This window comes from Carlito syrichta, unplaced genomic scaffold (assembly GCF_000164805.1).
Source record: "Carlito syrichta isolate Samal-C Ts95f unplaced genomic scaffold, Tarsius_syrichta-2.0.1 Scaffold304598, whole genome shotgun sequence".
Classification (NCBI taxonomy): Eukaryota; Metazoa; Chordata; class Mammalia; order Primates; family Tarsiidae; genus Carlito; species Carlito syrichta.
In genome coordinates, this window is record NW_007248694.1 from 1,207,678 (window position 1) to 1,224,609 (window position 16,932).

At 49.4% G+C, this 16,932-nt stretch overlaps 2 protein-coding genes across 4 annotated transcripts in view; one reads left to right on the forward strand and one right to left on the reverse strand.

The window, feature by feature from the left end:
• KDF1 (keratinocyte differentiation factor 1) overlaps positions 1 to 6,054 on the forward strand; it is a 9,123-nt gene extending 3,069 nt beyond the window's left edge. The window contains exons 2-4 of one of the 2 annotated variants that reach the window (XM_008060352.1): positions 3,275 to 4,345; positions 4,869 to 4,943; positions 5,440 to 6,054. In XM_008060352.1, coding sequence (XP_008058543.1) covers positions 3,307 to 4,345; positions 4,869 to 4,943; positions 5,440 to 5,522 — 1,197 coding nt within the window. In that variant the 5' untranslated portion in view covers positions 3,275 to 3,306 and the 3' untranslated portion in view covers positions 5,523 to 6,054. Of the gene's footprint in view, positions 1 to 3,264; positions 4,346 to 4,868; positions 4,944 to 5,439 lie in introns of those variants that run through there. The other variant, XM_021713533.1, reaches the window with a different exon arrangement.
• Positions 6,055 to 8,251: 2,197 nt separating this feature from the next.
• The window catches only part of NUDC (nuclear distribution C, dynein complex regulator), a 25,476-nt gene continuing 16,795 nt past the window's right edge, over positions 8,252 to 16,932 (reverse strand). The window contains exons 3-9 of one of the 2 annotated variants that reach the window (XM_008060353.2): positions 11,318 to 11,521; positions 11,162 to 11,227; positions 10,518 to 10,637; positions 10,230 to 10,424; positions 9,228 to 9,311; positions 9,016 to 9,134; positions 8,252 to 8,508 (exon numbers count right to left, since the gene is read on the reverse strand). In XM_008060353.2, the coding sequence (XP_008058544.1) occupies positions 8,457 to 8,508; positions 9,016 to 9,134; positions 9,228 to 9,311; positions 10,230 to 10,424; positions 10,518 to 10,637; positions 11,162 to 11,227; positions 11,318 to 11,521 (840 nt within the window). In that variant the 3' untranslated portion in view covers positions 8,252 to 8,456. Of the gene's footprint in view, positions 8,509 to 9,015; positions 9,135 to 9,227; positions 9,312 to 10,229; positions 10,425 to 10,517; positions 10,641 to 11,161; positions 11,228 to 11,317; positions 11,522 to 16,932 lie in introns of both variants that reach the window. The other variant, XM_021713534.1, reaches the window with a different exon arrangement.

The window sequence follows — 16,932 nt, forward strand, 5'->3', positions numbered from 1 at the left end:
GGAGCCCAGCAGGTTAAGGCTGCGGTGGCCGGGAGCAGCCACTGCACTCCAGTCTGGGCGACAGAGTGAGACTTCAACTCAAAAAAAAAAGAAGTCTATTTTCAAATTTCACCAGTCATCCACATCATTCAGTTTCCAGTTTTTTCTCCTAATCCAGAATCCAATCTAAGATCACACATTTAGTTATGTCCCTCAACTTAGGCTTGTCTGTTATTTCTTCAGGATTATATTCTGGTTGTGCGTTTTTGGCAAGAATATTTTTTATAAGTGATGTTGTATCCTTTTTATTGCATAGTATCAGGAGACACATGTCAGTTGGTCCCACTGCTGATGGTGTTAACTTTGATCATTTGATTAAAGTGATGTCTGCCAGGTTCCTCTAGATACATTTTTCCCTTAAGTTTTCACTAGCTGCAGCAGGTAGGAGGGAATGGAGGTGGCCAGAATGGGAACCTTGAGAGATGACGATGGTCCTGTTTAGGGAAATGCATTGATTTTCCCCAGACATGTGGCATATTTGGGCCAGAACTGAAACTAGAACATAAATATTCTGATACCCAGACTCATGTTCTTCAATCACCCCAATTTAAGACCCCAGCACAATTAAATAAGGGATAAGAGGAGAAAAAGAAAAAAAAGTGATAAAATGATCTTTTGAGAAGTGTCTATTCATGACAAAAAAATGATAAGGGATTAGTGTCTCAGAAAATACAGGGTAAGGCTAGTTACTGCCTAGTACACCCCTACATGAGATCAGGGACTGTCCCAAATACACCACTGCATAATCTTCCCTGACTCCCTCAGACAGTTATTTACTTCCACAATGCTTCATATATCCTACATGTTCCATCTTTAAGCATCTGTTTTCCCTACAAAACCATGTGTGAATCATTAAGAACAGGGTCTGCAACACTTTGGGAGGCCGAAGCAAGTGGATTGCCTGAGCCCGCGAGTTTGAAACCAGCCCTGGCAACTTGGCGAGACCTCATCTCTACAATAAATCAAAAAAATTAGCCGGGCATGGTAGCACACGCACCTGTAGTTCTGGCTACTTGGAAGGCTGAGGCGGAAGAATTGCCGGAGCCCAGCTGGTCAACGCTGGGGTGGCTGTTAGTGTGCCACTGCACTCCAGTCTGGGTGACAGAGTAAGATTCCAACTCCAGAAAAAAAAAAAAGACTCAGTGTGTAGTTCATTTGTCTTTGGTTATACAGTGCCCAACACAGAGCCACACTCAGTGTTTATGGAGTAAATGAAGTCTTAGCTCCCAGCAACCAAATCCAAAGGGGAAAGAAGACGTGTTTTGTGGCTCAGCTTCTTTGTCTAAAGAATCAAAACAGTGCTTAGTGTTAAATGTCACTAATAGGGCAAATCTGAGTCAGACTGAAATATTGACAGGGGGACCTGTTAAATTCCCATGTCTGATTTGAAGGACAAGTGGAAGAAAAAGGTGGTGATTATGTTTCATTGCAAGTCTTCTGGAAAGGCATTTGTTGAGCAGCCTGAGACTCTCAACAAGAAGAACTTACCAATACCAGAAAGAAACTGGGGGAGACCATTTCTCAGAACGTGAGGTCCAGGAGATTGTTTTTTTGTGTGTGATAAAACAGACATAAAAGTTACCATTTTAGCCTTTTTTAAAAAACCATATTAAAGCACACATTCTGGCCAGGCACAGTGGCTCACATCTATAATCCCAGCACTTTGGGAGGCTGAGGTGAGAGGATTGCCTGAGTCCACTGGTTCGAGACCAGGCTGGGCAACTTGGCAAGACCTCATCTCTACAGTAAATCAAGAAAAATTAGCCGGGCATGATGGTGCATGCTTGTAGTTCCAGCTACTCGGAAGGCTGAGATGGAAGGATCACCTGAGCCCAACAGGTCGAGGCTGTGATGGCCATGAGCATGCCACTGTACTCCAGCCTGGGTGACAAAGTGAGACTTCAACAATTTTTTTTAAAAAGCACACATTCCTGTGGCATTAAGTACATTCACATTGTTGTACAATTATCACCACCACCCCTGCCCAGAACTTTTTCATCTTCCCCAGATGAAACTCCCTATCCATTCAACACTAACTCCCGATTCCCGTCCCCAGTCCCAAGCAACCACCATTCTGCTTTCTGTCTCTGAATTGACTACTCCAGAGCTTTCATATCAGTGGAATCTTAGAATATTTGTCCTTTTGTGTAGGAATTTCATTCCTTTTTCAGTCTGAATAATATTCCATTGTATGTATATACCACATTTTGTTTAGTTGTTCATCCAGTGGTAGACATTTAGGTTGTTTCCACCTTTTGGCTAATGTGAATGCTGCTGCTGTGAGCATTGGTATATAAAAGTCTGTCTGACTCCCTTTTAATTTTGGGTATATACCCAGAAGTGAAATTGCTGGGTCATGTGGTAATTCTGTTTATTTTATTTATTTTTGAGTTGGGATCTCACTCTGTGACTCATACTGGAGTGCAGTAGCACGCTCCCGACCACCACAGCCTCAACTTGCTGAGCTCCGGCGATCCTTCCGCCTCAGCCTTCCAAGTAGCTGGAACTACAGGCATGCACTACCACACCCGGCTAATTTTTTTTAATTTTATCATAGAGATGAGTTCTCACCAAGTTGCTCAGGCGGGTCTCAAACCCACGGGCTCAGGCAATCCACTCACCTCAGGCTCCCAAAGTGAGCCCAGTTCTGTTTAATTTTTAAAGTAACTGCCATACTATCTTCCACAGCAGCTGTACCATTTTACATTCCCACCAGCAATGCACAAGCATTCCAGTTTCTCCGCATCCTTGCCAATACTTGTTATTCTCTGGGGTTTTGTTGTTGTTGTTTTTATACAGGTTAAGTATCTCTAACTAAAAAATCCAAAAAGCTCTAAAATCTGCAATTTTTTTGAGCATCAACACGATGCACAAAGAAAATACTCACTGGAGCATTTCAGATTTAAGGACGAGGAATGCTCAACAGGTAAGTATAACGTACATAACCCCAAATTCAAAATCTGAAACATTTCTGGACCCAAGCATTTCAGATAAGGGATGTTCGACCTGGAATAGCCATCCTAATGGGTGTGAAGTCACAGAAGATTCTGAAATCTGGGTTGGACCACAGAGAGAACTTCCTCTTTGGGGAGGAAGGGGCACAATAGATGAGAGTTTGTGAACATTCTTGGGCCCATCCTTATCACAGGCCTAAGAAACCAGAAGCTCATCCAGTCAGCCTAGGAACTTTTCCCTGACCTCTGATCCTGACTCTTTCCTGGCCTCTCCCTGGCAGGTGCCTGACTGCAGCAAACCATGCAATGAGCCATGCCCCGCCCTGGACACCCCCGCCCATCGTCTGGGCCTCCACGTTTGGGACCCTGGGAGCAGCCATCAGAACTATGTCTGGAGACATATGATGAACCACCCCAGCCCTCACCAAGTCGCCGCACCCGTAGACCAGACCCCAAGGACCCTGGTCACCATGGGCCAGAGAGCATTACCTTTATCTCTGGCTCTGCTGAGCCGACTGCTGAGCCCCCTGCCTGCTGCCTACTTTGGCGACCCTGGGTGTGGGACTGGTGCCAGGCTGCTTTCTGCTTCCGCCGCTGCTGGGATTGTCTCCAGCGCTGTGGAGCCTGTGTGCGGGGCTGTAGCCCCTGCTTGTCTGCTGAGGACTCCACTGAGGGAGCTGCTGAAGCCAACTGGGCCAAAGAGCACAATGGAGTGCCCCCTAGTCCTGACCGTGTACCCCCCAGCCGGCGGGATGGCCAGCGTCTCAAGTCAACCATGGGCAGCAGCTTCAGCTACCCTGACGTCAAGCTCAAAGGCATCCCTGTATATCCCTACCGTAACACCACCTCCCCAGCCCCTGATGCGGACTCCTGCTGCAAGGAACCACTGGCTGAACCCCCACCCATGCGGCACAGCCTGCCTAGTACCCTTGCCAGCAGTCCCCGTGGCTCTGAGGAATACTACTCCTTCCATGAGTCGGACCTGGACCTGCCTGAGATGGGCAGTGGCTCTATGTCGAGCCGAGAGATCGATGTGCTCATCTTCAAGAAGCTGACAGAGCTGTTCAGCGTACACCAGATCGATGAGCTAGCCAAGTGCACATCAGACACTGTGTTCCTGGAGAAGACTAGTAAGATCTCAGACCTTATCAGCAGCATCACACAGGACTACCACCTGGATGAGCAGGATGCTGAGGGCCGTCTGGTTCGTGGCATCATTCGCATCAGTACCCGAAAGAGCCGTGCCCGCCCACAGACCTCTGAGGGGCGTTCAACTAGGGCTCCTGCCCCTACTGCTCCTGCCCCTGACAGTGGCCATGAGACCATGGTGGGCTCAGGTCTCAGCCAGGATGGTAGGTGGGGCCCCATGAGACAGAGGGGCAGAATAGGGGAGGCTCCAACCCAGGGAGGGCTGGACTGAGGTCTTTGGCCACTGTGAGTCCACCTCTCAGCCAGTCCCTGCTCTCCCTCCCCCTTTCAACTCTTTTGCATCTCCCCTCCCCAGCTCCCACCTTGGTCCTTCCCAGTGAAGGCTGAAGGGAGCATGCAGACCCTGGGAACTCTTGGCCATTGCTGCTGTCCCTGGAAAGGACAAAGTTCTCTCTCTGTTCAACAAGCTCACCTAATAGACTCTTTTCCCCTGCTACCACTTGCCAAAACAACAAAACCCAGGGACCATATGAATTTGAACCCTGGCCTAATCAAAACTCCCACCGAACCACCATGCACACATTGTCTACATGGTTTTGTGTTAAGCATTTATCTAGCTCTGCCCAGGATGGAATGGCCCCTCCCTCATTGGGCTGGGAAAAGAAATGGGGAATGAGGTTGAAGGATGTGATAATGACCACTGCCTCCCTCATGTTCCCTCCCTAGAACTGACAGTGCAGATCTCCCAGGAGACAACCGCAGATGCCATCGCACGGAAGCTGAGGCCTTATGGAGCCCCAGGTGTGGTCCTGACCTGAGGAATGTGGAGGGTGGGGGACTACCCCAGGGGCCCCTCCCATGCCCTTCTCCCAGATTCCTCCTGGGGTGGGTGAGGAGGGTATCAAAAAGGGATGAGGGGCCCGAGCAGCCACAGACCCCAGGCCTGCAAGCTGGCTTAAAGCAAGGGGCAGGTGCCCAGAAAAGGCAAACTGGAAGTCATCAGACCCCTAATCTTTAACCACAGATCACTGGGGAGGCAAGTGGCCAATGGGAGGCCATCTAGCCTGCTGCTGTCCTCTGGCCTTTCACAGTAATCTCTGAGAGTGGGGTTATTATCCTTTCACAGAGAGGGAGGCCAGAGCTCAGAGGTCAAGAAACTGAGTGGGTCGCCCTACCAGGATCAGACTGACCCAGGCTCAAGTCCTGCTCTGCTCTTTCTCAGGAGGCTTCTTCCTGGCCGTGGGATCTAGATGGGCTCCTTCCCCTGAGCCTGTTTCCTCCTCTCCCTTCCCCCCAGGGTACACAGCCAGCCATGACTCATCCTTCCAGGGCACCGACACAGACTCGTCGGGGGCACCCCTCCTCCAGGTGTACTGCTAACCCTCACTGGGCTCAGCAGCCACAATGCCTTCTGGCAGAAGCACAGCCTGCAGAATGAAGAGCATCAAGAACCCCTTTGAGGAAGGCTGGGTCATGAACCCAGAAGCAGTGTCCACTCTGGCTCCTCCTGCCTTGGCTGACTGGTTCCTGAACCACATGCATTTCACTGGGCCATGGTGTCCACATTCCCTGCATCTCCAGCTGGCCTGTCCCTGCCTGGGCTTGTTTCTTCCTGCCCATGGTCCTTAGGTGGCCTGACCATGGAAAACAAAGACTTAGGGATTATATTCCAGGATTGAATCTTGACTCCATCCCCGCAACATGCCAGCCTAAACAATCATGCAAACTTCACCCTCCCTGAGGGATCCAATAGCTAAAAGAAGCTAGTCTCATGTGTTTGGGGGTGGGCAGGGCCTCTGCAGATTCTACGGGCAGTGCCCACTCTATGTTATGTTCTATTGGGCAGTTTGTTTTGGTTCTTGGTTGATGTCCTGTATGTTAACATGACCATAGTTTGTAAGTACAAAGGTAACAGACATCTGTCTGGTCATCTCAGCTGTGACACTGTCCTTCCTTTCTCTCCCATTTGCCTCACCTAACTGCTGCCCAAAGCAGGAGACTAAGGATATAGGTATTCAGCCTGGCTCAGTGCTGTGGGGTTGAAGTCAGAAGGATAAAACAGGAACAACGCTAATGCTGCCCACGTCTCAAGTTCCGTATAAGTTCTGGAGATAAAGAACCAAGCACAATGCCTGCACTTGAGAAAGGTTTGACAAATAGTTTTTGACATTAAGAGTTTCTTCTAGGGAGGCCTGTCTGGACTGTCTCTGCTCTCCCAGGCCACTGCCTGTAGGCTGCTTATCCATCCTCCAGCTTCCCCAAATCCTTGATCGTTTGTCAGCATCCACTCAGCATCAGGACTGCTATTCCTCTACCCCTTTCTCCATGGTGCTAACAGAGCACTGTGGTTTTGTATTCTTCTTGGCCTTTCCAACAACCTTGGGGCAGAGTCATTATCTTTTCACAGAGAACCTGGAGCACAGTGAGGTAAATGAACTAAGTGGGGCATGCAGTTAATAACTAGCTATGGGGATCCTTGGGGCAGAAGCAGGATCCCTTTGTTTGGACACCAGAGCCCAGTTGGGTTCAGAAGGATTCTACTTAACTGCTCATCACACACAGGCTTGTTTACTAGAGTTTTTTCAGCAAAGGGGCCAGGGCAGGCCCACCAGCCCATTCTTGACTGATGAATAAGCTGGAAGATGTTCAGAATCTGGCCCCCACTTAACATATAGCCCAGGAGCCCTTTTTATTGTTCCCATGGGCACTCTTGCTCCAGCAATAAAACTGTCCCCTTTCCTTAGGCTCTGTCATCCCATCCAGGTCAAAGCCTCTACAAGATTAAAATGACCACAGGGGGCCAGGGGTGGTGGCTCAAGCCTGTAATCCCAGCACTTTGGTAGGCCAAGGCGAGAGGATTACATGAACCTGTGGGTTCGAGACCAGTCTGAGCAACATGGTGAGACCTCTACTCTATAGTAAAAATTTAAAAATTTGCCAGGGGTGGTAGCACATGCCTATAGTTCCAGCTACTTGGAAGGCTGAAGTGGAAGGATTACTGAGGCCCAGCAGGTTGACACTGGGGTGGCCATGAGTGTGCCACTGCACTCCAGCCTGGGTGACAGAGTGAGACTTCAACTCAAAAATAAATGACCACAGGGCAGAGAAGAAAGTCCAGAGGAGAGTGATGCCACAGTCTCTTCACTCTAGCCTTGGCTCTAGAACACCATTTTCCAAACTCAGCCTTGCAAACCAGAAAAAAACTTGTAATACCAGAAAAAAGGGTTTATCAAGTTTGGGAAACAGACAAAGCTAGATACTGCATAGCCTTCCTGAGAACCTTAACAAGCTATTCAGAAATTCTAAAAATGACATGCAGTGTTCCAGAAATTCAGGGATCATCCATTGACACCAAACAAAGCAAGGGCAAGTCAATCTAGACATCCCTGCAATGACCTCTGTGGCTCTTGCTCTTAGTGACCTCTACCCTCTGGCCAAAGTGGAGCAGGGGTCAGCTCCATGGGCTGGGTCTGGGCAGAGGGAAGCATTTCCCTCAGCCCTGGCATTGCCCTAGGAGCTGACTCTGAGAAGCCCTAGAATCTGCAGAGGTCCAAGTCAGAAACAAATAGCGCCCCACTGGACTTTACCCTGTCCTCCTACCAAGTCCCTATACCACACACAGAGCAAGTCTGAGGCCTGGCCCATCCGCGCCCGCCCCCCCCCCCCCGGCTTCCTTCCCTGGGGAGCGCTAGGCAGTATCACCCCAGCCCTTGCTGCTCTGTCCCTAGGATGCAGTAATACCTAGTTTGAAGAACACCTGACTCAGGGCTGGAGGGCAAACCCACTGCAGCAGAAAGTTGTCTTAGAGATGAAAACCCAATCAACAAATCCAGTTAGTTTTATGCTCTGCTGGGTCATGAGCCCCTTTGAGAATCTGACATGTTCTGATCTCTGTAGTCAAAAAAAAACTCACCTTTGCTCAGAATCCTACACAGACTAAAAGCCTTTTAACCCTTCCTTTAAGTAATTGGAAGAAACAGGCCCAGAGAAGGGCAAGGGCTTTCCTAGGTCACATGACAGAACAGAGGCTAGAAGCCAAACCCCCAGTTCCCAACAGCAGCCATAAGAGGCCAGTCCCCAGAGAAAAGCAGGGAGGAGAGGACACAGGTGGAGCTGGGTAAATAGCTTTAATGTGTAACAGTAAGCTGGCTGGGACCCCAAGGCCCCAGCCCTTCTCCTGATGTTCTGGGACCTGTATGCCTGGGCCAGTTCCATGCTTGCCCCAGCCTTGAGACTCCCAAATCCCAGGGAAGGGACAGAAAGAAAGATGGCTGAGGGTTCAGCCCCAAGAGTTCAGGGAGGCAAACACAGGGGCTAGTTGAATTTGGCCTTGGAAAAATCCATCTCCGGATGCTGATCCATGAACCTGAAGGGAAAGTAGGAAGGTAAAACACATCATCCCACTCCCCAAAAGCTATCCTTTCTCTCAGTCTCTCACGTCAAGTCTAATCTCTTTAGACCCTAAACAACCTAGAGCCAGACTGAGCAGAGGTGAGGCCCAAAGGTATTCAAGACCCATATGAGCCCCTAAGGCTAGAAGCAACTTGGCGAAACTTTGACTCTATAATAAATCAAAAACTTAGCCAGGCGTGATGGCACACGCTTGTAGTTCCAGCTACTTGGAAGGCTGAAGCGGAAGGATCACCTGAGCCCAGCAGGCTGACGCTGCGGTGGCTGTGAGTGTGCTACTACACTTCAGCCTAGGCAACAGAGACTCCAACTCAAAGAAAAAAAAGCCATGAACTTGGTGGGCTCATCCTGGAAGGGGGCAAGGCAGCTCCTGAGTTCAGCTCAATGATCCTCTTGCTCTGTCACCAGGGTCTAAGTACCCAGACATTAACCCTCCCCACACCCTCATCTCTGAATTGCTCACTTCTTCAGAATCTCCTGTTTCTTCTGTTCATCCGAGGTAGGCAGCCCCATGGACTTCTGTCTCTGGTCATACATCATCTTTTCCACCATGCTGCGGGTCTCACTGTCCAGGTCAGACAGCTGGGGACAGGTGTGACAGGAATGAGTGAAGCTCTGGAGTCATCTAGGCCCCTCACCTTCCTGCTGAAGCTCCCCCAATTAGCCAGGGCTCACCTTGGAGTTCTCAGGGTTAATCTTCTTGGTATTGATCTCAGGGTCACTGGACACCAAGCGGCTCCACCACTCCATCTTATTGATCTGTGAAGAAGAGGAGAACAACCAAGGGACATGAGATGGCTCACTCTGTATCCCAAAAATCAACCCTCAACTCTTCCACAACCAAACCTTCTCCCATTCACATCCTGCATCAGAGACACAAGCAGGCCTGTGCTGGGACCAGGGGTACAAATGACCAAGATTCTGTCCTTCCAGTGGCTGGGGAAGACATAAAGGCAAACAGTTACAAATCAGAGTGATATGGGAAATAATAAAGCAGAAAGGGGGCTATCCAGCCAGGGTGGAGGAAAAGAAGTTACAAGTGATACTTGGTTGAGCCTTAAGACACAAGCTATATACGAGATTTAAAATGGGAAGGAAAAAAGGCAGGGAAGGACATTCCAGTTGAGAGGACAAGACAAGTATAAAGGCATGGAAGGGTGAGTGAGAGGCAGCCAATGCCAGTCAGGTAAGCTGGAACAGGGCCTTATGTGCCATGGGACTCTCTCCTTGGACCCTTGGCCTTTTGTGGAGACCATCTTTATTTACTGGTGTCTGTGTCCCATCTCTCTGTGAAGGCACTGAGGTAGAGAACATAGGCTTGCTAAGGGCACAGATTTTTCTATGTTTTGTTCACTGTTCTCTCTCTAGCATTTATAACAGTACCTGGCACACAATAGGTGTTCAAATATTTGATGAACTGAATGCATGTGCAAACCTAAAGGGAAAGAAGAGTCTTTGAAACAAAAGACTCCACCCCTTCCTATAGGTAGGAGGTTAGGCAAATTGCTGAGCTCTTTTCCTAACTCTGAAATGGTGACAGGTCTACTTTAAAGAGTCTTGTAGGACTTAAAGAAGATAATTCCACAAGGCTCCCAGCATAGCCCCTGAATGAATAAGTATACCCCCTCCTCTTTTATTCCATCAACACCCAGGCTAGGAAGGCCAGGCCTCATGTACCTTCTCCAGATGCACAGTCACCACCTTGCCGTCCTCGATGAGCCACGAGCTCTCCTCCACCTTCACTTCATTGTAGAGCTCCCCATCAATGATTGGCGGTTGCCCCTTGAGTCCCACCCGGAGGTGCCGCCGCTGGATGTCCACAACCACGTCCTTCCCCTTCAGCCGAAAGTTCACACGGAAGGACACTGCCAGCTATATGGGACAGAAGAAGTCAGGAGGGGCCACTAGGGTCTACCAGGACTCTGGGCTGGCTCCCTAACCTTCATCCCGGCTCCTGCCACTCACATCCAGCTCCGATAGGGTTTGGGTCCAGCGGTAATTGGGCAGGTCTGCCCCGTTGCCTAAGTTGGGCTTCAGTTTTCCTTTGTCCTTCTCGTCTTCCTCCTCCTCATCTTCCTCAGTCTCCTGCTCGTAGTCAAGGGTGCTCAGCTACTTACTTGACACAGACTTAACTCTCACTAGGCTAGGCCCAGGGCTGGCACTGGGCACGTAGCCACAAAACAAAATATAGACCTGGTCCCTGCCCACTCTATGGAGGAAGGGGCAGAACCCAAGTCTTGGTCCACTGGAAACCAGAGATAAAACCTGTTTCTGATTATACCAGAAGCTCAGACTGTTATACCACATGACAAATATCATGAACCACAGACAATGATCAACCTCAGATTGAACCTGTAACAGGCACTGCCTTTTCTTGTTCTTGGGTTTTCCTACCCAAGGCTTAGGAGCAGCGGATTTGGGGGTTTTTTAAGCCTAGATCCCTTGGTCCAATGTCTCCGAGTGGGATCTTAAAATATAGGGAAGATCCCCAAAGCCAGAAAGGGCAGGGGTGGGATAGGAGAGGGTATTTCCAGAGAAAGGGAAGGGCTAGAGAACCCCCAGATGTCCCTAAACCCCTGGCCAGTCCCAGGTACCTCAGCCCATCTTACCTGCTTCCCTGGTGAGCCAAGGCTGCCATTCTTGAGCTGGGCCTCATGATTCTCTGCATCCTTTTTCTGTTGCAAAGGGCACAGCATTTAGCAATAGAATCCCTACACTAAGTACCAGTGGGATCTGAGAGTTGGAAGACAGACGCCTACCCTCACCTGGTCAATCTCCAACTGCAGCCTCTCTGCCTCCTCATCAGTCAGTTCCTTGATCTGGGGCCCTGGGCTATCTGACTTGGTTTCTTTGGCCAACCTGGCTGCACGCTCCGCCTTCTCCCGCCGCTCGGCCTCCTGCCGAGCTCTCTTCTCCCGCCGGGACTTTTGTGCCAGCTGATTATGGTGACTGAAGGTCTGTGTGATAAGCTGGAGAAGGAATAAAAGGTGATGAGGCATGAGAGCAGGGGACAGTGTCTCAAGGCCTGGAGTCTAGCCCATCTCTACCTGCTGGGTGCCTGGGCAAAGCACTGTACTCAGAATGTCAGTTCCTCGTCTGCAAAATGGGGAAAATTTACCTATCTTAGAGAGTTGTAATGAGAATACCTGCAAAGTATTTGGCTCAATAAACTGGCTGTTACAAGTAGAATTCAACCTCAGCCCCTCTCAGAAGTCTTTCCTGAGTTCTCAGGTCCATATTGACCTGTTCCTCTGACTGACCATTCTTACTCTTAGTGTATCCTATCTCCAGAACAACAGTCCCAGCCATGCAGCACTTGACATCACACCCAGAAAGGCCACATTAGCAGGAAACCAGCAGCTTTCTTGGTGAAAGAGGCTATTCCCCCTCTCTTCAGCCAGCAAGGTATCAATTCCAAATTCTTTCTTTCCCACTACACCTTCCCAGGGATATTTCTACTCCACATTGTGCTAGCTGGCCTCCCTGCTACCCAAAGGCTACCCCAATGCTATTGTCCCTTGTCACTATTTGGCTTCATGGCCTTAGACAAGTGAACAACTTTGACTCTCTCTCTTTTTTTTTTTTTTGAGTCAGAATCTCACTGTCACAGCTACTGCAACCTCAGCCTGCTAGGCTCAGGCGATCCTTCTACCTCAGCGCTCCAAGCAGCTGGAACTACAGGCACGTACCACCATGCCTGGCTAATTTTTTAATTTATTGTGGAGACAAGGTCTTGCCAAGTTGCCCAGACTGGTCCTGAATCCCCTGGGCTCAGACAATTCTCTCACCTCTGCCTTCCAAAGTGCTGGGATTATAGGCATGAGCCACTATCCTGGATCAACTTTGACTCTTTCTAAACCTCAGTTTCCTTATCTGTCACAAGGACTGAATATGACAGCACACCTCAAGAACCTGGCACAGTCCACATCATAGCCACATATAAAGTGTTGGTTTCCCAACACCCTTTGACTGACTGGCACAGTGCATGTAAAGATGGAGTGAGAGAGATGGTACCGCCTCAGTGGTTGGACCAGTAGCTTCCAAAGTGTGGCTCCTCTGACCTACAGCATCAGCATCACCTGGAACTTGTTAGAAATACTGATTCTGAGTCTGGCTCGGTGGCTCAATCTGTAATTCCAGCACTTTGGGAGGCCGAGGCGAGTGGATTGCCTGAGCCCACGGGTTTGAGACCCACCTGGGCAAATTGGCAAGACCTCGTGTCTACAATAAATCAAGAACTAGCCGGGCATGGTGGCGCGCACCTGTAGTTCCGGCTACTTGGAAGGCTGAGGCGGAAGGATCACCAGAAGGATCGCCGAAGCCCAGCAGGTCGAGGCTGCAGTGGACGAGAGCGTGCCACTGCACTCCAGTCTGAGCGACAGAGTGAGACTCCAACTCAAAAAAAAAAAAAAAGAAATACTCATTCTGAGCTAGGCATGGTGGCTCACACCTGTAATCCTAACACTAGGAGACAAGACAGGAGGATTGCTTGAGGTCATAATTCAAGACCAACCTGGGCAACATAGGAAGACACCATCTCTATTAAAAAAAAAAAAAAAAAAAAAAAATGCTAAATCTTAAGTTCCACTCCAGACCTACTAAATTAGAAATTCTGGAGGGTGAACCGGCAATTTGTATTTTTAACAAGTCTTCCTGGTCAATTCTCATGCATATTTGAAAGTCACACCTAGATTTGAGTTCCTGGTCTATTCCTTCTAATCCTGAGGTCATCTGCCTGCCTCTATTTTACTATTTCTAAAAGCTGCCTTGGCACATGCTGTTCTTCGCCTAGAATGCCCTGTCTTTACTCCCAGGTCACCTGACAAACTCCTACTCATCCTCTAGGACCAGCTCAAGTGTCTAGTTTCTTCTGGTACCTTGGTAGGCCCAGGAGCCTTAGGAAAACCAACTCTATGCCAACCTGCACACAGTGTGCATGCATGCACATTCACAGACACTAGCCGTATGCTCAGTGATCAATAAACCATCTTCTTTCCTTCCTCCCTCCTTCCCTCTCTCCCTTCCTCCTTCCCTCCTTTCTTCCTTCGTCAGAGACCTACTCTATCACCCAAGCTGGAGTGCAGTGGCATGCTCATGGCCACCCCAGCATTGACCCACTGGACTTACGCGATCCTTCTGCCTCAGCCTTACAAGTAGCCAGAACTACACACGTGCGCCACCACACCCAGTTAATTTTTTGATATATTGTAGAGACGTCTCACCAAGTTGCCCAGGCTGGTCTCGAACCCATGGGCTCAGGCAATCCTCTCGCCTCAGCCTAAACCATCTTTCAAGCATCTCTAAGCCAAAGCTGGAGGGAGAGTCTGCAAGGGCTCAGGGTCACAGAAGTCACCCATGGGCTCTCAAACCTAGGATTCTGCCAAATACCCTGTGGATTCTCATTTATCTGATGCCAATTCCTCCTACTACCTCCAATCCCCCAGCCCCACGATATACTACAGAACCTCCACACTCTGCAAGGTTAATAGGCACCAAAAGTACCCCCCAAACCACATGAGTTAATAAACTGGGGTGGGGAGGGATATGTGTGAGAGAAACAAGCCACCTGACAGCCATTCTGCTGTCAGTGGAAACAGTATGTCATGAGACAATTACACCAGTGAAGGCTGTTCCACTATGGGGCCCTGGTCCCAAGTCCCTAATCAGAGACCTTGAACTGAAGCCATTTGCCAACCAGTGGCCAAAGGGAGGTAGAAGCAGGGCCCTCCCCTCTCCCAGTTCCAGTGACTCATGTTACATCCCATTTGTCCTGTTCCTTCCTAGCTCTTGGAGGTTATGTGAGGGCAGAGTTAAACTACCAGGCAGTCAAGGCCAATCAAAGCAGCCTCTGACCCCTCCTCCCAGTCTCCTCCCACCAGATTTACCCAGGCCCAGCCTAAGACAGACAGCCCTGGGGGTGTGGTAGCCTACCCAGAGGTGCCAAACCTGAGGCTGTCATGGAATCCAGTTTCTGTCACTGAACACATCCTCCGAAACCACAGACCACCAGGATAGAAAAGTAAAGAGGGGGGGCTGGGCCTGCTCTAAGCCAAGCTTGTTGTTCTCCCCCAGAAGAGGCCTACAGGGTAGGCTCCCAAAACTGCTCAGTGGGCATACATGAGCTCAGGCATTCCCTGGCCTAGGCTGGGTGATGAGAAAGTAGAGTGGTTCCCACAGATCTGGTGAAAGCGGACTGTCAGAGTATTTAAGCTGAACCTGATGGTGTGAGGTCCTGAACCTGGCACCTGGAGGGGCTTTAGGCGGGAGGGGTATTCCACCACTCCATCTGAGGGATATAATACATTTCAGACAGTAAACAGTGGCTAATTTTAGCAAGGATTCTCAACTATGGGGTCCTATGGAATTCCTCCCTACTTGATAAATTCTCCTACTCCCTGTCCTTTACCTGCTACCCACAGAATAGAAACGAGGCTGGAGCAGTGCAGTCAACCCCAAATCCTTTCACCACTTCTGAGCTGCCCTGACACACGGTCTCTGGGGAAATAAAAACTGAAAGATTGCAGCTGTGGGATGCCTAGATGAGAAGGGAATGGGAGGCAAAGAGCAGGCAGTCCCTCATCTAGGGCACAGATCCAAAAGGTCCCCAATACTGCAACTACTGGAACATCACTGGGGACCACTTTTGTGTTCTCCAGAGCTGAGGGTCTTCCCACCCTTGCCATAAGCCAGTGCCCTCGGTAACCTTCTCCTCGTCCTGTGGTTCCCAGCTTGAAGAGTGGTATCACTGGCCATCCAAGTGTCCAAGGAGAAAGCAGAGTCATCTGTGAACATCCACCATGTACCAATCCTACAAGACATACCACTCTGCTGTCCTTACTGCCTCAGGCCAAGTCTGTCACTTTCTGAGTCTGGGCCTCCCGCAAAAAACATCAGCAGCCCCCACACAAAAAGAGGCCACAACTCCCCACAGCCTGCAATGCAGAGGCCATACCCCTCAGCTTCTCTCTGCACGGGTCCTTCTAACTGGACTGCTTCTTGCTAAACTTGGTCTCCTGGGAGTTCCTCTTCAGCCCTCAAGATCAGACACAATTTGTACAGGTCTGCCATACCCTCTACCATGTGGATTTGGCTTTTCCTCTATTCCTACCACATGATTCCCTACTCCTGGGCCTTATTCATGCTATTTCCTTCACCTACGAATACCCTTCTGTCTATCTTCAGCCATCCAAATCCTATTTCCTAGTTCAAGGTCACTCAGATGCTGCATCCTCCCAAAGCCTTTCTGAATTCTCAACAAATAAGTGCCCTCTCTCCTTCTCATGAACTCCATAGAATTTTTCTTCTTTTTTTTTTTACTTTTATTTTTTTTGCATTGGAGTCTCACTCTATTGCCCAGGCTGGAGTGCAGTGGCATGCTCACAGCCACCCCAGGGTTGACCCGCTAGGCTCAGGTGATGCTTCCGCCTCAGCCTTCCAAGTAGCTGGAGCTACAAGCGCATGCTACCATGTTTGGATAATTTTTTTATTTTTATTGTAGAGATGAGGTCTCGCCAAGTTGCTCAGGCTGGTCTCAAGCCCATGGGCTCAGGCAGTCCTCTCACCTCAGCCTCCCAAAGTGCTGGGATTACAGGCTTGAGTCACCCAGTCTGGTCTTTCTTCTTTTTTCAAGAGTCATGATCTTGATATGCTGCTGAGGCAGAAGTACAGTAGTTGTTCACAGGTGTGATCCCACTACTGATCAGCACTAGAGTTTTGACCTGCTCCATTTCTGATCTGGGCCAGTTCACCCTTCCTTAGGCAACCTGGTGATCCCCAACTTTTGGGGGTCACCATGTTGATACTAAAATTTAGTGCAGACATCCAATTGGCATAGTGCACCACAGTCGAGAACTCATGGATTCAAGTAACCCCCCTGCCTCAGCCTCCCAAGTAGCTAAACATTTTTTTGAAGACAGAAGAGTTTTATGAAATAGTTCTTACTAAAATGCTAACCCACCAGGAAATTATATATGTAAAAATATTTGCCTAAATCCATTATTTCATTCTTAGAGGTTTGCAAAATGCTGCTATTCTATCATTCTTTTCCCTTCTATTAGCTGAAACTCTCTCTCATTACTGGTTTTCTAATTTAAAGAATAAATCCTGGTGGCTCAGCCTGTAATCCCGTGCCTTTGGGAGGCTGAGGTGAGTGGATTGCCTGAGCCCGTGGGTTCGAGACCCGCCTGGGCAGCGAGACCTCATCTCTACAATAAATAAAAAAATCAGCTGGGCGTGGTAGCGCATGCCTGTAATTCCGGCTACTCGGAAGGCTGAGGCGGAAGGATCGCTGGAGCCCAGCAGGCAAGGCTGCGGTGGCCGGGAGCGGCCACTGCACTCCAGTCTGGGCGACAGAGTGAGACTCCAACTACAAAAAAAAAAT